This window comes from Falco punctatus (genome assembly GCF_963210335.1).
Source record: "Falco punctatus genome assembly, chromosome: 3".
In the NCBI taxonomy this organism is placed as follows: Eukaryota; Metazoa; Chordata; class Aves; order Falconiformes; family Falconidae; genus Falco; species Falco punctatus.
Genome location: NC_137582.1, coordinates 92,499,092 through 92,521,293, shown reverse-complemented (window position 1 = coordinate 92,521,293; position 22,202 = coordinate 92,499,092). Strand labels below are relative to the sequence as shown.

General features: G+C 42.4%; 2 protein-coding genes across 3 annotated transcripts; one reads left to right on the top strand and one right to left on the bottom strand.

The window, feature by feature from the left end:
- On the top strand, positions 1–3,072 carry LOC308060792 (tubulin beta-1 chain). 2 transcript variants are annotated; one of them, XM_080379921.1, is made up of 5 exons: positions 1–145; positions 803–911; positions 1,184–1,294; positions 1,503–2,596; positions 2,953–3,072. In XM_080379921.1, the coding sequence occupies exons 1-4, from the start codon at positions 89–91 to the stop codon at positions 2,561–2,563; spliced, it is 1,338 nt and encodes a 445-aa protein (XP_080236047.1). In that variant the 5' UTR covers positions 1–88; the 3' UTR covers positions 2,564–2,596; positions 2,953–3,072. The 2 variants fall into 2 exon arrangements, with proteins under 2 accessions (XP_080236047.1, XP_080236046.1); XM_080379920.1 differs by lacking the exon at positions 2,953–3,072 and having other exon boundaries at positions 1,503–2,776.
- BPHL (biphenyl hydrolase like) lies at positions 3,027–20,940 on the bottom strand. The gene is made up of 7 exons (XM_080379927.1): positions 20,584–20,940; positions 17,669–17,772; positions 14,954–15,120; positions 10,734–10,887; positions 8,279–8,410; positions 5,593–5,716; positions 3,027–3,143 (listed from the first exon to the last, which is right to left on the bottom strand). Exons 1-7 carry the CDS (start codon positions 20,682–20,684, stop codon positions 3,056–3,058), a joined length of 870 nt encoding a protein of 289 aa, XP_080236053.1. The 5' UTR covers positions 20,685–20,940; the 3' UTR covers positions 3,027–3,055.
- Positions 20,941–22,202: the final 1,262 nt, after the last annotated feature.

Genomic DNA, 22,202 nt, shown 5'->3' with positions numbered 1-22,202 from the left:
GCGTGGGGCGCGGCCGCCGCAGCGGCGAGTGCGGGAGCGGGCGGGGAAGGCGGCAGCAGCGTCGGGAGCAGCGGCGGACACCGTCACCATGCGTGAGATCGTGCACATCCAGGCCGGGCAGTGCGGCAACCAGATCGGCGCCAAGGTACGGGCCGGTGCGGGGAGGGAGGGGCCGCTTCCCGATGTGGGGGCTGCGGGCATCCCGCCCTGGGGGCGCAGCCCCGACCGGCGGTGAAAAGCGGCCCGGGGCTCGCTAAGGCGCCGCGGATGCCACTCCCGTGCCCCCCGTCTCCGGCGGTCGGAGCCGTCGCGGACCTGGGCGGTGGCTGGGGTGCGCCCGGGCTCTGGTTCCCCGCTGCCCAGCCCCCCCCCGTGCAGACCCCCGCTGCCTCGCCCCTCCGCAGCCCCTCGCCGGCTCCTGGGGGAGGGAGCGAGCGGCGCTCGGTGCCACGGAGAGCCCCCTCCCCCGAGCGTGTTGCCATCTTGCAGTGGCTGGAGGGTCTTAAGCTGCTCCTAGACAATGGGAGAAGACCAAGCAGAGCTACCCGGGGGCTGTCACCTTTTGGATGCAAAATGTAAAGGCATGAACTTGTGCTTTGGTGCTCCAGCTGCTCTCTGACCTCAGCAATTCAGCTGCTGCGGCCAGCGAGGCCCTTCTGCACTGACTCACCTTCCTCTGGGCAGCTGCTCTGCTGTGCAAGGGAGTGGTCGGGGTGATGGCATGCACAGGCTGCGCTGCTGTGTGTGATTGGCACTGGCCAGCTGTAATTAGTAATTGCTGTTTTCTCAAAATTTCTTCTAGTTCTGGGAGGTCATCAGTGATGAGCATGGCATTGATCCCACTGGCAGCTACCACGGGGACAGTGACCTGCAGCTGGAGAGGATCAATGTCTACTACAACGAAGCTGCTGGTAAGTGTGCCTGCTTCCTCAGATGCCCTTAAATAAATGGGGCAGGCGTGCCAGCTCATTGAGGCTGGAAATATCCCTGAAGAAGAGCTGTCATCTGCCAGTAACTCCTCTAAGAGAGCTTTGTTCTCAGAATGGCTCTGATAACATGGTAGTCTTGATTGAGACATGTCTTTCCAGTGAGATGTGGGGAGGCTGAAGGGAGCACACTGGGGCTCCTGTGGCACTGGCTGCTGCCTGCGGGGCTGTAACACTGGCACTGGTTTCCCCCCCAGGTAACAAGTATGTCCCACGTGCCATCCTGGTGGACCTGGAGCCTGGCACGATGGACTCTGTGCGCTCCGGCCCCTTTGGACAGATCTTCCGTCCCGACAACTTTGTCTTTGGTGAGTGTGGGATGGAGGAGTCCCAAAGCCGGAGCTCCGCACAGGAGAGACCTGGTGCGAGCATGCGAGTGACCCTGGGGGACATGAATCCCAGTAGCGGAGTGGGGGTGGAGGTGAGGGGTGAAGCCCGTGGGGTGGGGGAGGTGGCATCACCTGTGTCCCTTGGTGGGGCACTAATGTGGCACCTTGCTCTTGGTCTGCCCCGTAGGTCAGAGTGGGGCTGGCAACAACTGGGCCAAGGGGCACTACACGGAAGGTGCTGAGCTGGTGGACTCTGTCCTGGATGTGGTGAGGAAGGAGTCGGAGAGCTGCGACTGCCTGCAGGGCTTCCAGCTGACCCACTCGCTGGGTGGTGGCACGGGCTCTGGGATGGGCACCCTCCTCATCAGCAAGATCCGGGAGGAGTACCCCGACCGCATCATGAACACCTTCAGCGTCATGCCTTCCCCCAAGGTGTCGGACACGGTGGTGGAGCCCTACAATGCCACCCTCTCTGTGCACCAGCTGGTGGAGAACACGGATGAGACCTACTGCATTGACAACGAGGCCCTGTATGACATTTGCTTCCGCACCCTGAAGCTGACCACTCCCACGTACGGGGACCTCAACCACCTGGTGTCGGCCACCATGAGCGGTGTGACCACCTGCCTTCGCTTCCCCGGCCAGCTGAATGCCGACCTGCGCAAGCTGGCGGTCAACATGGTGCCTTTCCCCCGGCTGCACTTCTTCATGCCGGGCTTTGCCCCCCTGACCAGCCGCGGCAGCCAGCAGTACCGAGCCCTGACGGTGCCCGAGCTGACGCAGCAGATGTTCGACTCCAAGAACATGATGGCCGCCTGCGACCCCCGCCACGGCCGCTACCTGACGGTGGCCGCCATCTTCCGTGGCCGCATGTCCATGAAGGAGGTGGACGAGCAGATGCTCAATGTGCAGAACAAGAACAGCAGCTACTTTGTGGAGTGGATCCCCAACAACGTGAAGACGGCGGTCTGCGACATCCCCCCACGTGGCCTCAAGATGTCTGCCACCTTCATTGGCAACAGCACGGCTATTCAGGAGCTCTTCAAGAGGATCTCGGAGCAGTTCACGGCCATGTTCCGGCGCAAGGCTTTCTTGCACTGGTACACCGGCGAGGGCATGGATGAAATGGAGTTTACGGAGGCAGAGAGCAACATGAATGACCTCGTCTCCGAATACCAGCAATACCAGGATGCCACTGCAGATGAGCAGGGGGAATATGAAGAGGAAGGGGAGGAGGATGAGGCGTAAATCCCTGGTGTCAAAGGAACTTCTGTAAAGCAGGCATGTGTACGGAATGACTTCTGATAGTGGTGGTAAAGCATGTTCTCTAGAAACTATGTACCCAATTACCCTCTCTGCACTTGTAACTTTGACAGATTTTTCAATGTAACAGTTCTGAAACCCAGTTATTACAATGTTTTTGTCCTCTAATGTTAAAAGCACATAAAGGCATGAATTCTAGATCATGTTTCCTGTCTTTCTTAACACCTCTATTGGACAAAACATCTATTTGTCCTGTGTGGCAAGAATTTTAATGACATCAGAAATCTTGCAGCACACTCCCGATCCACTGAGGGCTTACATATTCTCAAAATATATGGTTCCCATGCAAATATCTTTCCTGTTTTTTCTTACAGGACTCAAACCTACCTGTAACTTGAATGAAAATGGAAAGCCAGCTAAATCCTAAACAAGGCAAGGACAAACAACATACAACTCTAACTTGTTTTACTATTTAAGTCAACACAGGAAATCTTCCACTTGTCTGTTGAAGTCCTCTGCAAAACGCAGGTGTAAGTTATGCTTTCCTTCTGGCATCAGAAGCAACCTTAAAAGAGAAAATCAAATACTGAATATATATTTTATTCTGTGAGCATAGATAACTAAAATATTTGTTGTCTTTTCCTTGCTCTTGTTTACCTATGTACAGAACTGATGTAACTTTTCTTTAAAGTACTGCCCCTATGTACATGGTTCAAAATGTGAACCACAGCAACGGTTGAAGCAAGAAGCATACAGCTTTCCCCTGCTTTGGGGAGGATAAAATAAGCTTAAAACAAATTTGTCCTAGATCTAGTTTCTGGGAATTTTTCTGGTGGTCTGCAGAGAAGGTAAGATTCCAAAACTTATGTGAGTGGGGATGCATCTTCCAAAGGTATACGAAGTACCTGAGCTATTTTCCCTCTCTGAGAACAGTGGTTGTGCCAGGCAGGCAACACATTTAAGAGATTGCCACAGAAATGTAGATTTGCCAACATCCAAACTTACCATTTGACTTTTATCTAATCTTTCTGCAAAAGACAATCCAAAACTAATACCATTCATCCATCAAAGTGAAAAGGGAAGTTGAGACTCCCTCAGCTATAAAAAAAGGCTTAGAAAAGTAGTATCTGTGAAGAGGTTAAAACTTTGTAATACTGAAATGAGCGTGCAAGGCTAAATGTTATTTGCTATCATTTTCTATCTGGGAAAAACTTTATAGATCAGGTGTGTACTTCTAACGTGGCTTCTTATTGGGGTGGGAAGGTCTCTTTATTTTACACTACCACATACTAAGCAAATTCAACAGAGCTAAAGCCATCTTGGCTGATACTTTGTAATGTTGCCTTCATGTTATCTAAGCCCCGCTACAATAAGGGGATCTTACTTTTGGTAGTGACAAGTGCTATTTTGCCTTGATGGTAAAAAGCAATAGTGTGTGAGCATATCCAGCTCTTCTAGCACTTCTGTCTGAATTTCATTGTCTTTCTTCAAAGACCAAGCAGTGCACAGATGTGCAAACCTATAGCACTATGTATGCTACTATTGGCTACTGCTGTTAAGCCACTGTAATGCTGCTTAACCATGCAAATATGCAGTGATGGCACACTCTACCAGGAGAGAAATAAGCAATGTATCTGCACTACAATCAGCATAAGCTTATTCTATTGCATTGCTAGATAAAAATCAAGGTAAGAAAAGCTGTTGGTAGAAGCATGTATTAATGAAAACATGCTAAATTTAAGGTTTTCTTTCTGCTTCACAATGGAACATGCCATCTCCAGTGCAACAAGGGAAGAAGGGGACCATGTACCTAACTAGACTAATGGTGTTCTCAGAAATTAATAATTTCTTTTCTGGTAAATACACATATAGGGGAGTACCTCAGCATGAAGACATGAGAAGAACCATTTTACATTTTATTAGATAGCAACTTCTAACAGTGTTTCTTTTTCAGCTTGTCTTCCAAAGAGAAGTTACCAGATCCTTGTTTTAGTTTTTTGGAAGGATCTGCCTCAGTATCTGGAATGTTTCAGAGCTCAGTGAACCCCAACAGGATGATAGGTATTCGAAGCAGGGCATGTGGGAGTAACTAAGTAGCAGACATGAAATAAAACAGTTGCATGTGATTGTTAGGAAGGTCTGTTTTTCTCATCTTTCCTCTGGCATAATGCATTTCTATGAACTGTGGGGTTCACTTTGAGATAAATATATCACTCAACTCTTCAGAGACTACACCAATGAAATAGTTCCCCACATTCTGTATTCAAAAAAAAAAGAAAAAAGGTCTTGTTCTCCTAATTCTTTTCTTCAGAGTTAATCAACACAGTCTATTATTAACTAGTAATGGAGCTCTTGAACTTATGTGCAAATCTATGAAGAAAATTCTGCTGGTGAAATCCCAGCATTTTATAGGAAGCATTTCTGGAATTCTCAAATCAAGCAGATGGTGCCCTGATGTTTTTATAAAGTACTATCTCTGAGTGTAGTTGTATATTTTTTTTCCTCATTCTGCTTTTAAAAACACTGAAAAATCATGGGACAGTGGGAAAAACAAAATCTTTGAAGAGGTTATTCACATCAGTATCTTGTGCTTCTCTCTAATAACTGGGAATCTCTCTTCACTCATGGCATCCAAGTTCACTGCTCTACTGAATGGGACAGAAATGAGGTTTCTTGCAGCAAAAGGATTGCACTGGCCATAACAGAAACAGAGAAGAAATTTGCTTGTTTCTATAAATATTAGGGATTTGTTCTGAGTGTGAAGTGGAAAGAGGAAAAGAATTTTATTTGGTTTCTCTTGGAAGACTAGGAAAGGGCTTATTAAGATATTGTACTGCTTATATTGCAAGAAAGGTTCAGCTATGCTGTTTGCATTGTAACTTGCTAGCGTAGTTTAAAATAGCTCTGTTTGTGGCAGAGACAACTTGTCCAAAATTATTTTTTTTTTACACTGTGGGTTTGAACTGCTTCATTTCTTCAACAATGGTTTAAAAATACTCCATCGTGTAACTTACCGAGAGTCTTTGATGTGCTTATGAATGTATTCTGCATGAGCTTGTGGAACCAAAGGGTCTTTCTCACCGTGAATTATAAATGTGGGACATTTAATATCTGGCAGCAACTCTTGGCAGATATTACCTAGGGAGAAAATAAATGAAGGTCACGCTTTGTTTTAAAATAACATGAAAGACTGAAACTACTTCTGTAAAGGACTGTGAACTCCACTGGGTTCTAGTTATTACCTCTCCTTGTGAATAGCACACAGTTAGTCTTCAGGACTATAATTAACATTTCTTTCTCCAAAACGTTACTTCACTGAAATCTGCTTCATTAATGGATACTAGCACAAATGGATGGAGGGAATGAAGTACTTCTGTCCCACATTTCCTCCATGCTCTCTGACTGTTCAAAGCAAATACATGCATCTCTTTCCTGGCTTTGTTATTTTCAGCCTTTGAAGTGTTATGGCCTTCCTACGTTAATGCTACATTTTGTTACATCACTTGTCAGGTTATGAGATTGGCTGCTTTTATCAACAAGTTAACTTAGTTTATACTCATGCCTGCGTTCCACCTTCCAGACCCTTTGCTGTCTGCAATGAATAACCATTTAATACAAATAGTACTAAAACTATTCAGAGGTTATTTTCCCCATTCATCTTATAGAACCTTGAGAATAATTTTATGCTTACTAGTCTTTAATCTCACTAGAAGTAATTGTAATGCTTTTCCTTAAAGACTATTCTGTTCCCAATTCCCTCCCTTTCTTTTTTCCTCATCCCTTAGTAACCCAGTTTCCAAACTCTTTGCCTAACTTCCCATGCTTGTGCAAGAGAATCTTTGGGCAAAACATACTTGGTGAGTATTATGTTCCATTTATCTTTGAGCTAACTTTGTCCTGCTTGTAGTTGTCTCCTTGCAGCTACCAACAGCCATACAGTTAATGCTCACATATGCACGTTTTCCTTAGCTCTAAAGTCATGTTTCACGGAGGTTTTTCCAATTGTTTGGTTATATAGTCTTAGCTTGCGGTTCTACTGGTTAAACATTTTCATTTAGTACACTTCACCCATAGTCCTCAAACACCTGCACAAATGTTGACTGTTTTTCAGAACAAACAACAATTTAAACAATTTAAATTATTCACCTAAGGATGCAGTTGGCAATCAAACTATTATTTCCTAGTTTCCAGTCCTAAAACTGTTTTGTACTATAACCACTGGATTATATTTACTCCAAAACCACAGAACAGCAAGAAGAATCTTGAATTTTGCAGCTTTATGCAACTTAGTTTCATTAAGTGTTGGTACCCTCTAAAATTTCGTTTCCTATGGCATTTCACACTAAAAGCTGTCACATTTAGGGCAAATAGTCTATTTATTAAAAAGAGCTTGAGTTGAGATTTTGACCAACAAAGGCTTTGCCATCTTATCTTGGATGTGTTTTATTAAACCCTTTTCTTGTATTTGACATATCTGCACCCTCTGTGCATTGGGTCTTAACTTTAATTCCAAGGAGGCCTGCTTATAGTCTAAATCACCAGCCCCAAGCTACACCTGGAAAAACCTGCAGTCTGATGGTTGTTAATCTTTTTTAGCAAACATTAGGTTTCTCCCAATATCTGACCTAGTTACAGCATCTAGGTAATTCAGCTCCTTGTTACATGTCTCCAGGTGGCTTCTTATTTACAGTCACTCCATCTCATAGCGTCTGAGGCATGTGCAGGCAGTAAAAGGATGTCACAGCCAGAGTTTTACCAGCCTGGGCTTTGGACTTAGGAATAAACTAGTTTTAAGGAGATGTATTCAAGAAAGGGTAAAATAAAATCAGATCACAATTTATCCAATCACTAGCACCATGTTGCTGATACCTTGCAAAGCTTTACGAAAAAAATACAAAATGATGGAATGCTTTCCCTGTAGCACCTGCTGCTCGTTAATGTATGTTACCTGTCTTTCAATATGAGAGCTACAGGAAAATATGTGTGAGAATTACAGACTCTTTGTTTTATGTATTATGTATTTCTGCTTTTGGCAAATTAAAAGCAATTTTCCTGTGAATAAAAACAGAACTGCAAGTTATTATTCATGGTAGTCTTGGCTGCAAATGTCTGCAATTGCAGAAATCTTCAGAGATAAATGCTTTATATTGTCTTGCTTAACTATTCTTTTTAGATTTTTAAACACCTAAGCTGCAACAATAGTGGTCTTTAAATGTGTTTTGTTAATTCTGAGTTCTCAAAATCTGAACTTCCTTCTTTTCTAACTCATATACTACTAGCTTTGAAATAGTGCTTCAGCTCCTGTTTGCAGAGCCTGGAATGAACAGGCCTCGCTCTTGGGATATCTTAATGATGTCACCAAAAGGTAATCCTTCCACACTGACAGAGGAGAAAAAAGCTTGAGCAGAATCCCTCCTGTTCAGTCTGCACAAAAGCAATGATTTAATAATGTAGTTTTGTGGTGGAACAAGAGGAGACTCATCAGCTAATGCTTCCCATAAACGTGTGTTCCTCCTGTACCTTGCTGATTCTGTGAACCATCTATCAAGTAATTGCTTTATTCATGATTGTGAGTCAGATTGAGCTTTTAATGCCATACGCAGAGTCCTTCCTTTACTGGCTGCTAGGAATACTATTAGATTTTTATCCAGAACTGTCTGCTACTATGATTTCTTCAGTTTAACATTGTAAAAGCCTTACCATCTGATTTTTCAGCAAAGCGAGATATTCCATCTACCCAAGCCTCACAGGTTTTTGCGAAGTAGCTATGTCCATACATCTCTTCCAGTGGTTTCTTGACCTTGTCACTCCATTTTGAAACATCTCGGATGCCTACAAAAAATAACATTGAAATATGTTGTCCTTTCTGGCAACAAGATATAACCCAGTACTGTCAATCTAATTGAGTAAGTTTTCAAACCAGACCACAGACTTGTATTTCAAACTTGAAACCATACTGAAATGGTGTTAAATAATTCATAGTATGGAAAGGTTATAAAAAAAAAGTAGTTTTACGATCTCTGCTGGGGTTTTCCTGAGTTGCAGAAGACCATTTTGTTGTTAAGGTCACATGGAAAAAAAGTAATCAAAGGACTCAGTCCTAAAACTTATGATGTTCCTGTTTGGAGGGCTTGCAGAAGGAGAGAGCTCAAGGAGGCACCTTGTGTATGAAAAGGGGACAGTTTTATAACAGTGTGCCAGAGCTGGAAATTCTTTTTCATGTCCTTCAGCCTTTTGCTTTGGCTCATGGATGGAAGTTCTTCCGTGGCTCCTACCAGTATTCTGAGGAAGGAAGCTCTTACTAAGGCATTCCAGCAGGCTGACATCATGGTACATTTGCCATAGTCTTACAGAAAAACAAGCAACTCTACATAGTAGAATCCTGTGACTCATGGCAGGCTAGCTAAAGCTGTACAAATAATCTGACATTCTAGCTATTTATTTATCAGATTTACCTTTTTTTTTCCCCTTCTAAAATTCTCAGTACTGCTCACAAATCAGATATCCACAAGGGTGACTTTCACTAAACTGTATTTCAGCTGTAGAGCTTTGTATTGACAAAGCCCAAAACAATGTTGGCATAGCAGAGTACCTGAAAGAGACCTGAAAAGTACTGAATCATCACACAGCAATACATGGCACTAGCAAAGCTTTTAATTGGTTTAAAATGGGAGTTAAGGGAAGAAAGGAGTGAGGTGTTAATGAACAAATTGAATCTGTTCAGACAAATAAGCAAGGTAGCAGTGATTGAAAGTGTTTTATAACAGCATCTGATTGGAAATGAGTTTGCTCACCCCAGGCTAACTGTTACTGAAAAGGTGTTTCCCTTATAGAATTTACTGGTTTATTCTTGTAGCTGGCCTTAATTTAAAAAGGAGGAGAGCCAATACTGAAAGGACACAGTTACCAAATAAACACATTTCTCTCCTCCCAAAGCTTCCACAGCAGCTGAGATGCATGATGGGCCAGCTGTGGGAGGTTTGCACTGCAATCCTCTGAGCCCCATCACCCAGAAAGAGATGCTGAAAGCAGAAGTCCACGAAGGGGTCAAAGGTCAGAACTGCTGTGGTTGCTCTGTGTTAAGTAAGTCTTTAAATATTTTTTTTTTTACATTTTAGCCTGTTGGCTGATACTAAATGACATGCATTTCGTAATTATGTAATAGAAACTTTGTAAATATAAATGCATGTAAAGAAATAAAGCAGCACTTTCACAGAGCTAAAAAGCATTTTGCTCACTGAACTAAAAAATATACTACTTTGCCACCAATGAAAGTGCTTTAGTATAGGTGAGGTAAGTACACATGTGCAATACATACATTTGTACTTTAGCTGAAGCCAGACAGTCAGATTTCACAGGTGGTATAAATCAAATTCCAATCATTAAAATGAAACTACACTGATTTACAGTTGTTGATGGCTGCATGGTTAACTTCCAATTTCTAACTTGAAAAAGAAGCATGGTCCCTTTCTGAGTTCACTAGCAATTTTTGCTATTTTCCTTTACAGTAACAAGTGATCAGATTCTATTTCATATGAGTAGAATAAGGATCAGAAATCCCATGTTTCTTTACTTTGCAAGGGTTTTCTAATCACAATAATTAAGTTTAAAGGAATGCAAATTAGCAAGGCATCCTGGGACACTTACTTGAATGATTCATTTTCTTTCTGAACTCAAACGGTAACTTATGAGCTTGTTTTCTTACTGTCTATATATTATATAGTCCCTGGAGACAAAAGATGTTGTGTGCTACCCCAGTGATTTTCTCTGGACTTTGTTTAAAAGGCTGTGCAAGATGTGAGAAAAGAAATTGAGCCTGGGGTCAACAGTATTATTTGGAATTTATTTTTAGGAATTTGTTACAGAAAAACAACCTTGAATTTCTGAAAACTACTGATAAGCTGTTATAACATGTTTTTCAGCAGTGTGGTAGGGACTTGTTAAAAGATCTATTATATTACCCCTAGGGTAACTTATGGAGTTTCTCACTATGATTACTCTACCCCTATACTTACAACTTAGTGAATTTTATGTCCTGCTCCTTAAGTTTGTGTCCTCAACTCTGTCTCCACTTAGCTGCTACATGACTAAGATCCTTAGGTCAAGAAGAAATGAAAATAATTAATTTAGGGTACAATATTCCGTTTGTACATACCATTATAAATTCTCACATCCTCTTGAGTAACACTGGCATTTGCTCCCCAGACAACCAGCTTATGGATAAGAGTTGGATACTTGGCAGCTGCAATGAGTGCTGTAATTCCACCATCACTCCAGCCCAGCAAAGAGAACTTCTTAAACTTCAGTGCCTTGATTTGTACAAGAAAGTTATATGCAAATCGTCAGCTGGTTTTACAAATAAATATCAAATACTTCTTGAAAACTAACTGTACAGATTTAGATACAACACTACATAGTTGAACTACTGTTAGCTTTCATAATTAGAAAATGTAATTTTCCTGCTATATATAAAAATATTTAAGAAAAGGTCAGAAAGTTAGAAAACAAGAAATTATACCAGCCCTTCCAATTTTCTACAACTACTTAATGGAACAGGCAGTAGCAATATTAGATTCTTTCTGCATTTAAAAAAAAAACCCTCTTGAAATTAAGAAATGTTTATTTACAATGAGGAGTTAAGACCTTATCAGAGAGCCGAATGTATCAAGAATCTGTGGATTCTCTTGGTATAAAGTTGGCAAAGACTACCACAGTGTGGGATGGCAGACAATCCAAGACCAAAATGAACTTCAGAAAAAGGAAAGTTTAGGACTTTAAAAATGGAACCCAGTGATGTAATTTACTGATGGTAGCTGAACTAAAAAACCTCAAACCAAACAAACAACAGCTCTGTAACAACAACAAAAACATGCTTACAGTATTTGCTACAGGATTTTATCAAATTTTAGTGCCTAATTTACATTTTCTGAAGCTTTTAAGTATACATTTTAAATATTGCTTCACAGTCAATTGCAATTCAAAACACTAATAACGAAATTTCTCCTTCTTGAAAAGGAAGGCTCAGGGCAAAAAATATGACAGCCAAGACCTTAATTCATTCTGACTTGTACAATGCTTTCCACTAGAATTTGAAACTCATGTTTCCTCATATAGCACAACCTGTGGTAGTGGGTACTGGCAGCAACAGGATTGCATGTGTGATAGTCAGTAGGCAAATGGTGGGGTGGGGAAGGTAAAGGTAAAGGCACTCAGGAGAAAATGCATCTGAAGGTTGTACAGGGAAAATAGTTAAGCAGTACTTGCGGTTTTGCATACAGAAGCCTCAGTCTGTGAACTCTTTTGGAAACAAACATAAAGGTTTCAAAGGGGTTTTGGGGGGATTGATTGTTGGTTTTTTTTTTTGTTTGTGATTTTTTTTGTTTGGTTGGTTTTTTGCTTGTTTTTTAGAAATTACAGTCTTTTAGATGCGATTAAGGAAGATATTGTACTTTTGAAGGAGAAAGATCAAGTTCGTTGAATGAGTTGCTCTGTTCCTTGACATTTTGTTGTTGGAAGTCCAGGCCTGCTTTCTTTGGACAGAAGAAAGCAAAAATGCAGGCAATGAGAGAAACAACTACAGAGAAAAAACAGTTTCTAAACTGCTTGTAAACTCCATGCTCAAGTAAGGCATAACTTTATCAGTCAACTTGATACCTATTAGCTTTTATCACTATAAGGCTTTTCTGGTTTTGGCTTCTTCCTTGGAATTAGGTTCACTGTAGTGTTGCTCAATACTAGATTTCACTCTGTTAAGCTATAATTACTAAACAGAAGAGAAATAAGGTAGGCAAAAGAAAAGAACATGTAAAGTAAGATCTGTCAGCAAGAGAAGAGAACCTTGAATCTTTGCAGCTTGTCACAAGTTGGCCCTAGCCTGCCTGAAAAGTAGTTTCGTGCTGCTGAAGGGTTACTGATGTCTTGGCAAGATTCAGGAGTTGGCAGCAGTACTTGTAAAGCTCCAGTTTTTGCTTTGGCTGCTGCTGTTCCCCTACCACCAATAGCAAATTACGGATCTCAAAATTGGCTAATAGGTGGAATAGCAGATTAAGATTTTTGTTCTTCATGTCAGGTCATTTGCCAGTGCTTCAACCGAGATCGGCTTGCCTCCAGTATTTCTCTTGTTTACTAGCCATTATCTTGATGCATTCTTTGGATTTTCTCAGGATGCCTTTCCAGCAGGAGGAATTTAATTTATCCTTTGCAGCCTTCCAAAAAACAATGTGATGTAACAGATGTGTTGGATATGGTATGCATGTCTGCTTGCTTTAATCTTCAGTCACTTACAGTACAGGCCTTTATTATCAAACATTGGCAATAACCTGAGAGCTGGTTGCACAGCTCAACCCTGTGGGTGATTTTGTGCTGGCTCTATCCTGTAAGTGAACAAAATCTCTTTCAAAATCACCTCCTCTATCCAGGCCTATGTGAAATGCAATCAAATGATTACACATGCTGTGACAGAAGTAACTTAAAACAGTGAGTTGCAATACAACAGCACTCTGCACTGCATGTTTTCACTGGATCACAGGGAGTACATCACAAGGGTTGCAGCTGATCTACAAAAACTTGGAGAAGCCCAAGCTCATACTTTCGCTGAGACTGTAGCTCTGAAGAGTAAGAACCTCTTAAATATCAACTCTAATTATTTTCACAATTATTTTTCTAATGCTAATGGACTTTGTTAGCATTAGACATTGGGATGGAGTGCAGCAAAGTGGATTTATTTGCATTATACTCCTTTTATTTCAAGCAAACTCCTTCACAGAACATATACAGTGATACAGGGCAGTGTCAACTGCATCAAGGTGCTAAACACTCTGCAGAATTTTAGCTTTTGATATTTCACAGAAACCCTGCAGCACTCACAGCTCCAGCAGAGACCAGAATCTGAAAAAGCGCTTCTGAAGGCTCACCTGTATGGATGGGTTTTTTGGTCAAGTGTAGGCCAGATGATGTATGTAAACCACACATCCTTATAAAGCCTTCTGCAGGAGTTATGACTTTGTTTTATTCTGGAAATTGTAGTTGGGATGATTCCTTGGGATTTGTGCTATCGTTTATGTTATGCTAAAATAGAAGCAAGTTACCCAGGCTTGGGAAGATTTTAATAAATTATTAGTATATGCTTGTATCAATAAACTTCTTCAAAAAGCTAGGATGCTATCTCTTATTTGTTTTGGCAGCTTTAGAGATTAGACAGGCTGCTGTCCTGTTTGACTGGAAGCTATATGGTTAGGTTATCTTTGGGGACAGCTCTGTTTTCTATTTTATGTTTATTAGTATTTGAACAGAGGCAGGAAAGGGGGTTACAACCATTTAGGCTGAAAGTTTGTCACCTATCCATGGCAGCATCTTTGGGTTTTTGTTGTTTGGGGTTTTTTTTGTTAGTGTAGCAGAAAAAAATGGTGATTTATGTGCTGAGGTTGCTTTTATGGTTAGAGGGCAAAACTGTGTCTTAACCCTGATTCTGTTGTCAGACTTGTTTTGCTACGCAGAATACTCCAGGAAGGCTGCATTTCTAGTTTCAGATGGGTTTCTGCAAGGTTACTGCTTATTAGAGAAATATAGTTGGATTGACTGCCTGAATGTTGTCTCATATTTTTGGAATTTTAATGCTCTGCCAACTTTCTTAACACGGCCAAAGAGACTGTATAGCTTAACGTAACAAAGCCAAAATATTAGTTAAAACTAAACCAGAAAATAGTGTTAGCATAAGGACAGAATAAAAGAGGAACACAAAAACACAGATTTGAAATTCTGCAAGATGGAGAAGTAATAACAGCTTTAGATCATATGCTTTATAGTCACAATAACTCTATTTGTTATTAAGTTCTATTATGATCACAGGAACCCTTTGATTTCCCACAAAATTTATTTCAGTAATATGCTGTAAAATGGGAAGAGTCAAGTTAATTTTTAGAATGAAATGTTTCTTGAAATGGCATTTTGCTCAAGGCAAAATGCCAAGGTTCTATTAGCTAGAATATTTTCGAAGAGCCTTTCACTGTTGTAATCCCTTCAGTTAAACCATTTAGCATAGACTTTGGTTTTTATATAGACTTTACCTAAACTTACATGGTTCTTGGCTGAAAACTTCTTAGGGCAGGGTCTTGGAATAAGAAGTTATTGCTTTATAATTAATTCCCACTGCTGAACGTCTATGTATCTTGCAGAAGAGGTGGAAGAAGAAAATATTTTCCAGAGCAGCGTGCATCTGCTCAGTTTTAAGCCTTCACTTTTGTGCTCTTTTGCATAACTTGCTGCCTGCTGGAAACAGCCTGCTTAACAGTACTCTTTCCTCCTTCTCAAAATTTAAGGAAAACAGCTTTTAAATATATGTATATGAAAAACAATAAAATCTCAGAATAGAGTTACCTGCATAAGATCCACAGCATCTTTTGCATCCCTCTCAAAGAAATCTGGAGGAAAGTCTCGAGATGGAGGAATGGACTGTCCATATCCCCGAGGATCCCAAGCAACAATTGTGAAAAGTTGCTTATTCATAGACTTAAGTTGTGGTCCAAAATCAGTTTGACCACTCCCTGAAACATCATCATTTTTCAGTTATAGTAACCACCACAATACAGACATAGTATACATACTCTAAATGGAAACCCAGGGAAACTTGTTTCTTAATTCTAAAAAAGAGATTATCCATCAACTGAAGTACACTTTATCTCTAATTGTAACTAAACATTGCAACTCTCAGACAGGAAATACCACAATAAAAATCTTCAGAAATATCTGCAATGTGCTCAGAGTAAACCATTTCTGGCAGGTATGTAAGCTCATAAAAAACTGTGCTCTACACAGATGCTTTAATACAGAATCTTAAACTGGGTTACCTGGGTAGGGATTTTTCATTAATAGATTTACAGCACTAGCATGGTCATTGATTATTTATCTGGACAGCACAGGTGAAACTGAAGGGGAAGGAATATACTGACTAGTTACAAATCTGTAGGTGAAAAGCACTATGTAAGACAGTTTTTCTTACTCAATAAAACATTTATATGAGAATATTAGTGCTTACAGCTGAGCTTCAAATACTTGTTGCCTGAGGAGACAGTGGTGACATGAAAGCATAAAACTGTAAATTTTCATTTTTCTAATATGTGTCTTACCAAAATAAGCTAAATGCAGCCATTTTTCTCATGCAGAACAGTTTTTTTTATTGATGGCTCAGATCTTCAAAGGATTGAAAAATTAAGTACTCCAATCTATTGTGCTAAGCTACCTATGAGCGCTAGCATGAAGGTAAGACTGCAATTTATTTCTTATTTGCATTATGTTCATGTGGTAACAGTATCACATGCTACTTGATTAAAACCTGTTCATATCTAATATATTCAAATGATGTAAATCAAATATCAAATTGGAAATCCATCATTATATTAAAAAGGCTATTTAAGGGTATTTAAGATTTTTTTTCTGTTTACTTGGAGAAACATGTCCTCAGAACCTTCCTCCTTTATCATGAGCTAGTTTAAATAATAAAAGAGGCTGTGTATAGCATGCTGTGATGAGCAGACTACAGCCTGGCATGATGTCTTGCAACACCAATTTATATCTAAAGATATATATATATATAGTCAGAAGCAAAATATCGGGTTGTTTGAAAAATACCAGTGCAACCTGATTAATATTAATCACATATTCCTAGATAGGCTTTGTATGAACCTCTGCATTATCATGCACATACTTGTTCTACTATTTTTTTTTGTAACTTAAAAATTAAACAAGGCTGAGAGCATATCTGAATGCTGTGTTTTCTTAGTATTTTTCTAGTTAGAAAGAGAAGCATCCTTTTGTTTTAGTGCAGTTTATAGAGTCTAAAGACTAATTAATTTTGTTGACCTAAAAGCACTTATCTTGCTGCCACAACACACTTAGTACTGGTATAAAATAATACTGCAAACAGTTATCAGTACAAAGGGAAGAAGTATGTGTCAGAATGTGTCGCCCTCAAGTGCTGCCCAAAAATATTAAACCATAAACTTAATAATGGTAAAGAAACCAAGCTTAACTATTACTGCTTGTAATAATGCTAACTGCATGATAGCAGTGTACACCTAACAGTAATAATATTATTCAGAACAGAAGCAATATGTTATTTCAAGACTTAGCATTGGCAACATGATTACTAGTTTAAAAATCTCTTAAAAATTATTAGGTTAAAACATATGATTGCTAAAGAACCCCTAGCATTAACTTTTTTCCACTCTCCCTTTGAGAACTCTTTGAAAGAAAGAACCACTTCATGAAGACTTGAAACTGTTGATGCCAAGAACAAATGCTTCCTGCTCTTCAGTTCTTGACATTCTGTCATCTTGATCCAGCAATTCAGTTAAGCATGAGCCCAACTCTGAGCACAGTAATGGTCCTACTGAGAGCCTGCCATGAACTGCTAGTAAGTCAGATCAGCTCTTCAGAGCTGCAAGGACCCAGGAAAAAAGCCCGAATTAATTTTAAAGGGTTATTATCAAAAGCAGTGGTCTCGATGGGCAGACACCACTTAGCTACCACAACCTGTTGTCCATCTCAAAAAGCCATTAAGAACCTTAACGATGTTGCCCTTAATAACCAAAACATGAAAATACATTTTTAAGCAAAAAAGTAAGTCTCAACTGTTCCTTTTTCACTATAATAAACTGCAAGTGCTGCATTATGTCTATTAATTCAGTTGGAATGCACCTAGTTCCTAAAAAGGAATGCATAATTCAGTCTGTGTAACAAATATAGCTGACCTGATTTTTCTCTCTCCTCTGTTATTTTGCACCTTGTGCAGCTATTTGCCACCTGTGCCAGACACCCCCTCTGTGCGCTTACATCCAAAAGTGCAAGTGACTACTACACAAGCCAAGACATCGTGTAAGAAGTGTCTGGTGGTACAAATGACAACTTTAAAAACTGTTAACTGATTGTAATAACTCTGCTGTTTCTTATCTGTTGTATGTGTAGCACTTTTTTAATAACAGTGCTCCACAACCAGGTGTTGAACATATTACAAAATAGTTTTGTGCATTCTGTATTGAGACTGGATGGTGAAAGAGGTGGTTGCTTTACAAAGATAAGACAAAATCTCCAGACCTAGCATTCCGGGAAGCAGAAGAACTGCATGGCTTCCTTCTCCTGTCCGCTGGTAATGCAGGTGGACTCCATTCACTTGAATTTTGGCAGATGTTATTGAAGTACTAGGGATGGGGGAAGGAGAGAGAAATAGGAAAACATTCAGACAGTTAATTCTCATTACTGCATGGTCATTCAAGGAATACAGAATAATTACTTCTTCTAGATATTAACAACAATACAGTGAGATTTAAATGGTTCACTTGCCTTTCATGGGTGAGCAGAAGACTAAATAAAAGATCTGTCAGAAGCAGAGAAGTATTCAGTTGTGACCACTATTTGTGACCACTATGTAGCTCTGGTACTTAAGTTTCACAAATGTAGTTAAATGACTTAAGTTAAAGGGGAGGAAAAAAATGTCTTGACTGTGCAAAAAGGGGAATATGTTTTATTAGCAACTTTACATGGCTACAGAAATGTACTGAAAAAAATACATTAGAGAGGAGAAGCCCCATTCTGTCACAATATAACTTTTGAAATGGCTAGCATTCCCCTTGTTATTATTGAACTGTGCCTCTCACAGAGGCTCAAAGAAAACACAATCTATTGTGACTGTTCCTCATGAACCAGACGGTCTGCAATGAAAACCACCTTGCACTGAGATAAGAGTGGCGAAGCATCTGGTAATAATATTTCTGTCAGTGTAGTCTCAGCAGGAGATACTGCTTAATTGGAAAATACCATGTGACCAAAACCTCTCACCCTCTGAAGAAGTATCACAGAAACCAACTGCATAGGCCACCCTCAGCCCTAACACTTAAGCTCCTACATTAACCTTCAGTACAAAGCAAGACGTAAGTGTGAATGCAAACAGGTACCTTGAAATACCATGTCTAGATACAAACAGCTAGCAAGAAAGCAGAAGTAGCATAGATTGAAGGTATCTTCTTAACAGTATAAACCATTGCATCTGCTCTCCCAAGCAACTTTGTGCCCTAATGCAAGACATATTTTCAACAACCTAATTTTATTTAAAGGTAGCACTATGCTAAAAATTTTGCCATTTGGTTACCTAATGGTTAATCCTCATTCCTTGCACTTCCCAGTTTACCTAGACTGAATATTCTTGCCCTATGAATTCAATCAATGTGAATTTCACACGCATACAGCAATGCCGTTTTCCAGTCTTAGATGCAACCACAATCTATTCCATGGTAAGCACTGTGCAGTTTCTTAAATATTCAATTTTAACATGTAAATTCTGAACTACTTAAAGCACATAAGCATAGTCTCAACCATATAGAGTTTAAAATGGTGAATTAAAGGTAAAAAAATCCCAAAAACTTAAACCCTTCTCATAAGGAAAATGAAAATTAATAGTAGTTTGCAGACTCAGGTCCCCAGCACATAAGCAGCAGTTAAACCACAGAACCTGTTTAACACAAAGCCATTTGGATTTTACATAAAATCTTGGTCTACATAACCAATCATGCCACATGCTTAAATATAAGCTGTGACTGTGCAGAACAGGATCAGCTCTTTCTACCTGTGCAGATCCAATTTGAGAACTGGAGTACAAATGCAGATCTGTGGCAAGAATCCAGTTCAAAGAAACTATGTCATTATAACTTCAGTGAGTTTTGCTGAATAGTTTTGAAAATGTGATTAAATTAATTATTAGTTTGACTGTAATGTTGAACCTCCTCTAAGTCCATATATCACACCTTAAGTGGCTATATACTTCACAACTTGAATTCTGAATGTAGCATTCAGATGGCCTTCTTACTCCCTTTTTGAACATCTGACTTTTGCTTTTTTCTATTTCTAAAATAAATATATATTTTTTTCTTGAAACACCATATTTTGTTTTGTCATTAATTTCAACATATTGTTTTATCATAGCTCTCACCACAGCAAATTAGCACCTTGCTCTTATTAGATTTTATAAGAATGTGATTTTTTTTTTCTTCCAATTAATAACTGCCAAAAGCATTTCCAGCTCCTAACAAAACAGATTTATTTATTTATTTATTTTAGGATTAATTATTAACATCAGGAGCTTGAGAATTTTGCTGAGTTTGTGACACTTTTCTGTTCTTGGATTGTTCCTCAGTGTAAAGTCCAGTGACATCCAGGAGTTTCACATGAAGAGTATTTTCAATACTTTCTGGAAAAATTTCTAAACAAATTAACTGGGCTTTTTTACGTGCTGAAGAACTGTACTGGAACTGGCTATACCTAAGGCAGATTTGGTCTTCTCCACACCAAATTTCTGTGAATCTGAAATCAATTCAGTGAGCCTGCCAGCCCGATGACTTCTGTCAAGGTTTCTTAAAGACTGTATTTTCTATTCGTTGGCATAATCAGAAAACATGTTAAAACAAAACACACCCCCCCTGCTATTTTGTAACTGAACTAGTGCAAGGCCGCTCCACCTCACCGCTGTGAAGCGCAGCTTCACCTGGCAACTGCCCTGTGCTCCAGCGCCCTAGCCTCATCTGCGCGGGGAAAACAAAATGATGGTATTATGCTTTCCTTAATAGGATTTGCGGAATAAGCAGGAATAAGCAGTATTATACGTTAGGTGTATGTATTCTCTTAGCGACCTTCGGGAAGCACCTGATGGGCAGGCGGCAACGGGCTGGCGGGGGAGGGTGGCAGACGCCGGGGGAAGGGGCCGCGGAGCCCTGCAGCCTCCTGGCACCACAGCCGAGAGCTCGTCCCTCCCCAGCCGGCCCGACCTCCCCGCCTGACAGTGGGCACCTCAGAGTCCCTCCCCGCACCTACTGTGCGCCCCCTCGGCTAAAACACCTCGTCCACCCCGGCCCCCCGATGACACCCGCCCGGCCTGCCCAGTACTGCCTTCCCCAAGGCCGGGGCGGAGGGGAGGGACCAGGGCGCTGGGGAGCGGGGAAGGAGGCGGCTGTGGTTTTTACCCGTAGGAGGCAGCCGGTCCCCGGGGAGCGAGCGGCGCGGCCCGGGCTTGAGGCTGCAGCAGCAGCGCCCGGAGGGCCCAGCCCGCGCTCCGTTGAGCCATTTTGCCTACGGAGGCCGTCCCTCCCCGGCGGGGCGGGCTGCCGCCCTGCCCTGGCAGCGCCGGGCCGCGCCGGGGCGTGGAGGCCGCGACCCGGGCGGGTCGGAGGCGCCTGTCAGCGAGCTGCGCTGGGCGCTGCGGCCGGCACGCAGAGAGGTGCCCGGGGACCCAACAGGCACTTCGGCCGCCCCGGCGCTGCAGCCCCGTTCCCCGACCGGCGGGGGGGAAGGCGGCCGGCGGGACGGCCCGCGGTTGCCCGTGCGCTGATTGGCTGCCGGCGGTGTCACTCAGGCAGGGCGGTAACGCCGGCGGCCCTCGCTGAGCGGGGGGTTGGGCGCCTCGGCTTCGGCGCCGCCGCCGGCCGGGGTTGGCGGTCGGTCCCTGACGAGGTGGGTGACCTCCGCTCCGGCTGGGCGGTCCGGTGGGTGCCTTCGGTCTCCCACACCAGTGCGATCCCTGATCCCACCTGCCGTCCCCCGAGAGGGGACGCGCTGCCCGCCTGGAGGGCAGGAGGCGGGGGGTCAGGGCCCTGCCCGCTCCTGCCGGCCCGAGAGGAGAGCAGCGGCCGGCCCTGCGGCGGGTGGGCAGCCGCGCCGCTGGGACGGGCAGTGGGGCGCTGCGGGCGCCTCCGTCCTCACCCTGACACAGCCCCAGGCGAGGTGCCTACAGCGAGCGGAGTCCCCTGCTCTGGGAGATACAGGGGCCCAAGAGTGAGCTGCACCTCCAGCTTTGCCCATGACGCAAGAAGCTCCATGGACTGTGAGAAAACCAAAGACAAGGTGGTCGGTCATCAGCAACTCCAGGTCTGCCTGGAGAAAAGCTCCTTGTGGGGCTGGGGCAGTTGGGACAGTAAGGGCAGCTCTGGGGTCTGCAGCTCCCCTGAGGTGATGCCTTCAGCATGCTGACCCCAGGCCCCTGACGGGGATCGTTAACTGCCTCACCAGTGTTCCTTGTATGTCCTGCTTGTGGGAACAGCACGCATCTCCTGGCGCAGGCTTTGGCCTGGCAAATGCCCATACTGCCCAGGGCCAGCCACCTCTGGAGCAGCCTGGCTGCCTTTGTTCACCACAGCACTTGGTGTTACTTTCCTCTGGACCTTCTCACAGGTTGCTCATAAAGCACCAAGGAGACTGACGGCTTTCTCCCATGTCTGCTTTCCAAGTGTGGAGGAGAATTATCCAGACTGAGTCACAGCCAGCCATGGTGTTGGTGGGGAAGGCTGTGAGGGTAGTGAGGGAAATAGCAGAAAGCTGGTACCAGGCTTGAAACAGACCTAGGAAGCAAAGTCTCCTGCCTTATACCTGGATGAGAGGGATTTCCTCAAGACAGGTCAGTGTTACGTATTCACTCCAGCTAAGCGGGAGCTCAGCGACTGCCCTGAGAGTGAATAGTTGTCACCCTTCCCACCCTATTGCCATTTGTATGGGACTAACAAGTCTTAGGGGTGAACAACAGTCATAACAAATTCCAATGCATAAAGAGATTAACTCAACTGTGTGAGCATACTGGTTCAGTTTATCC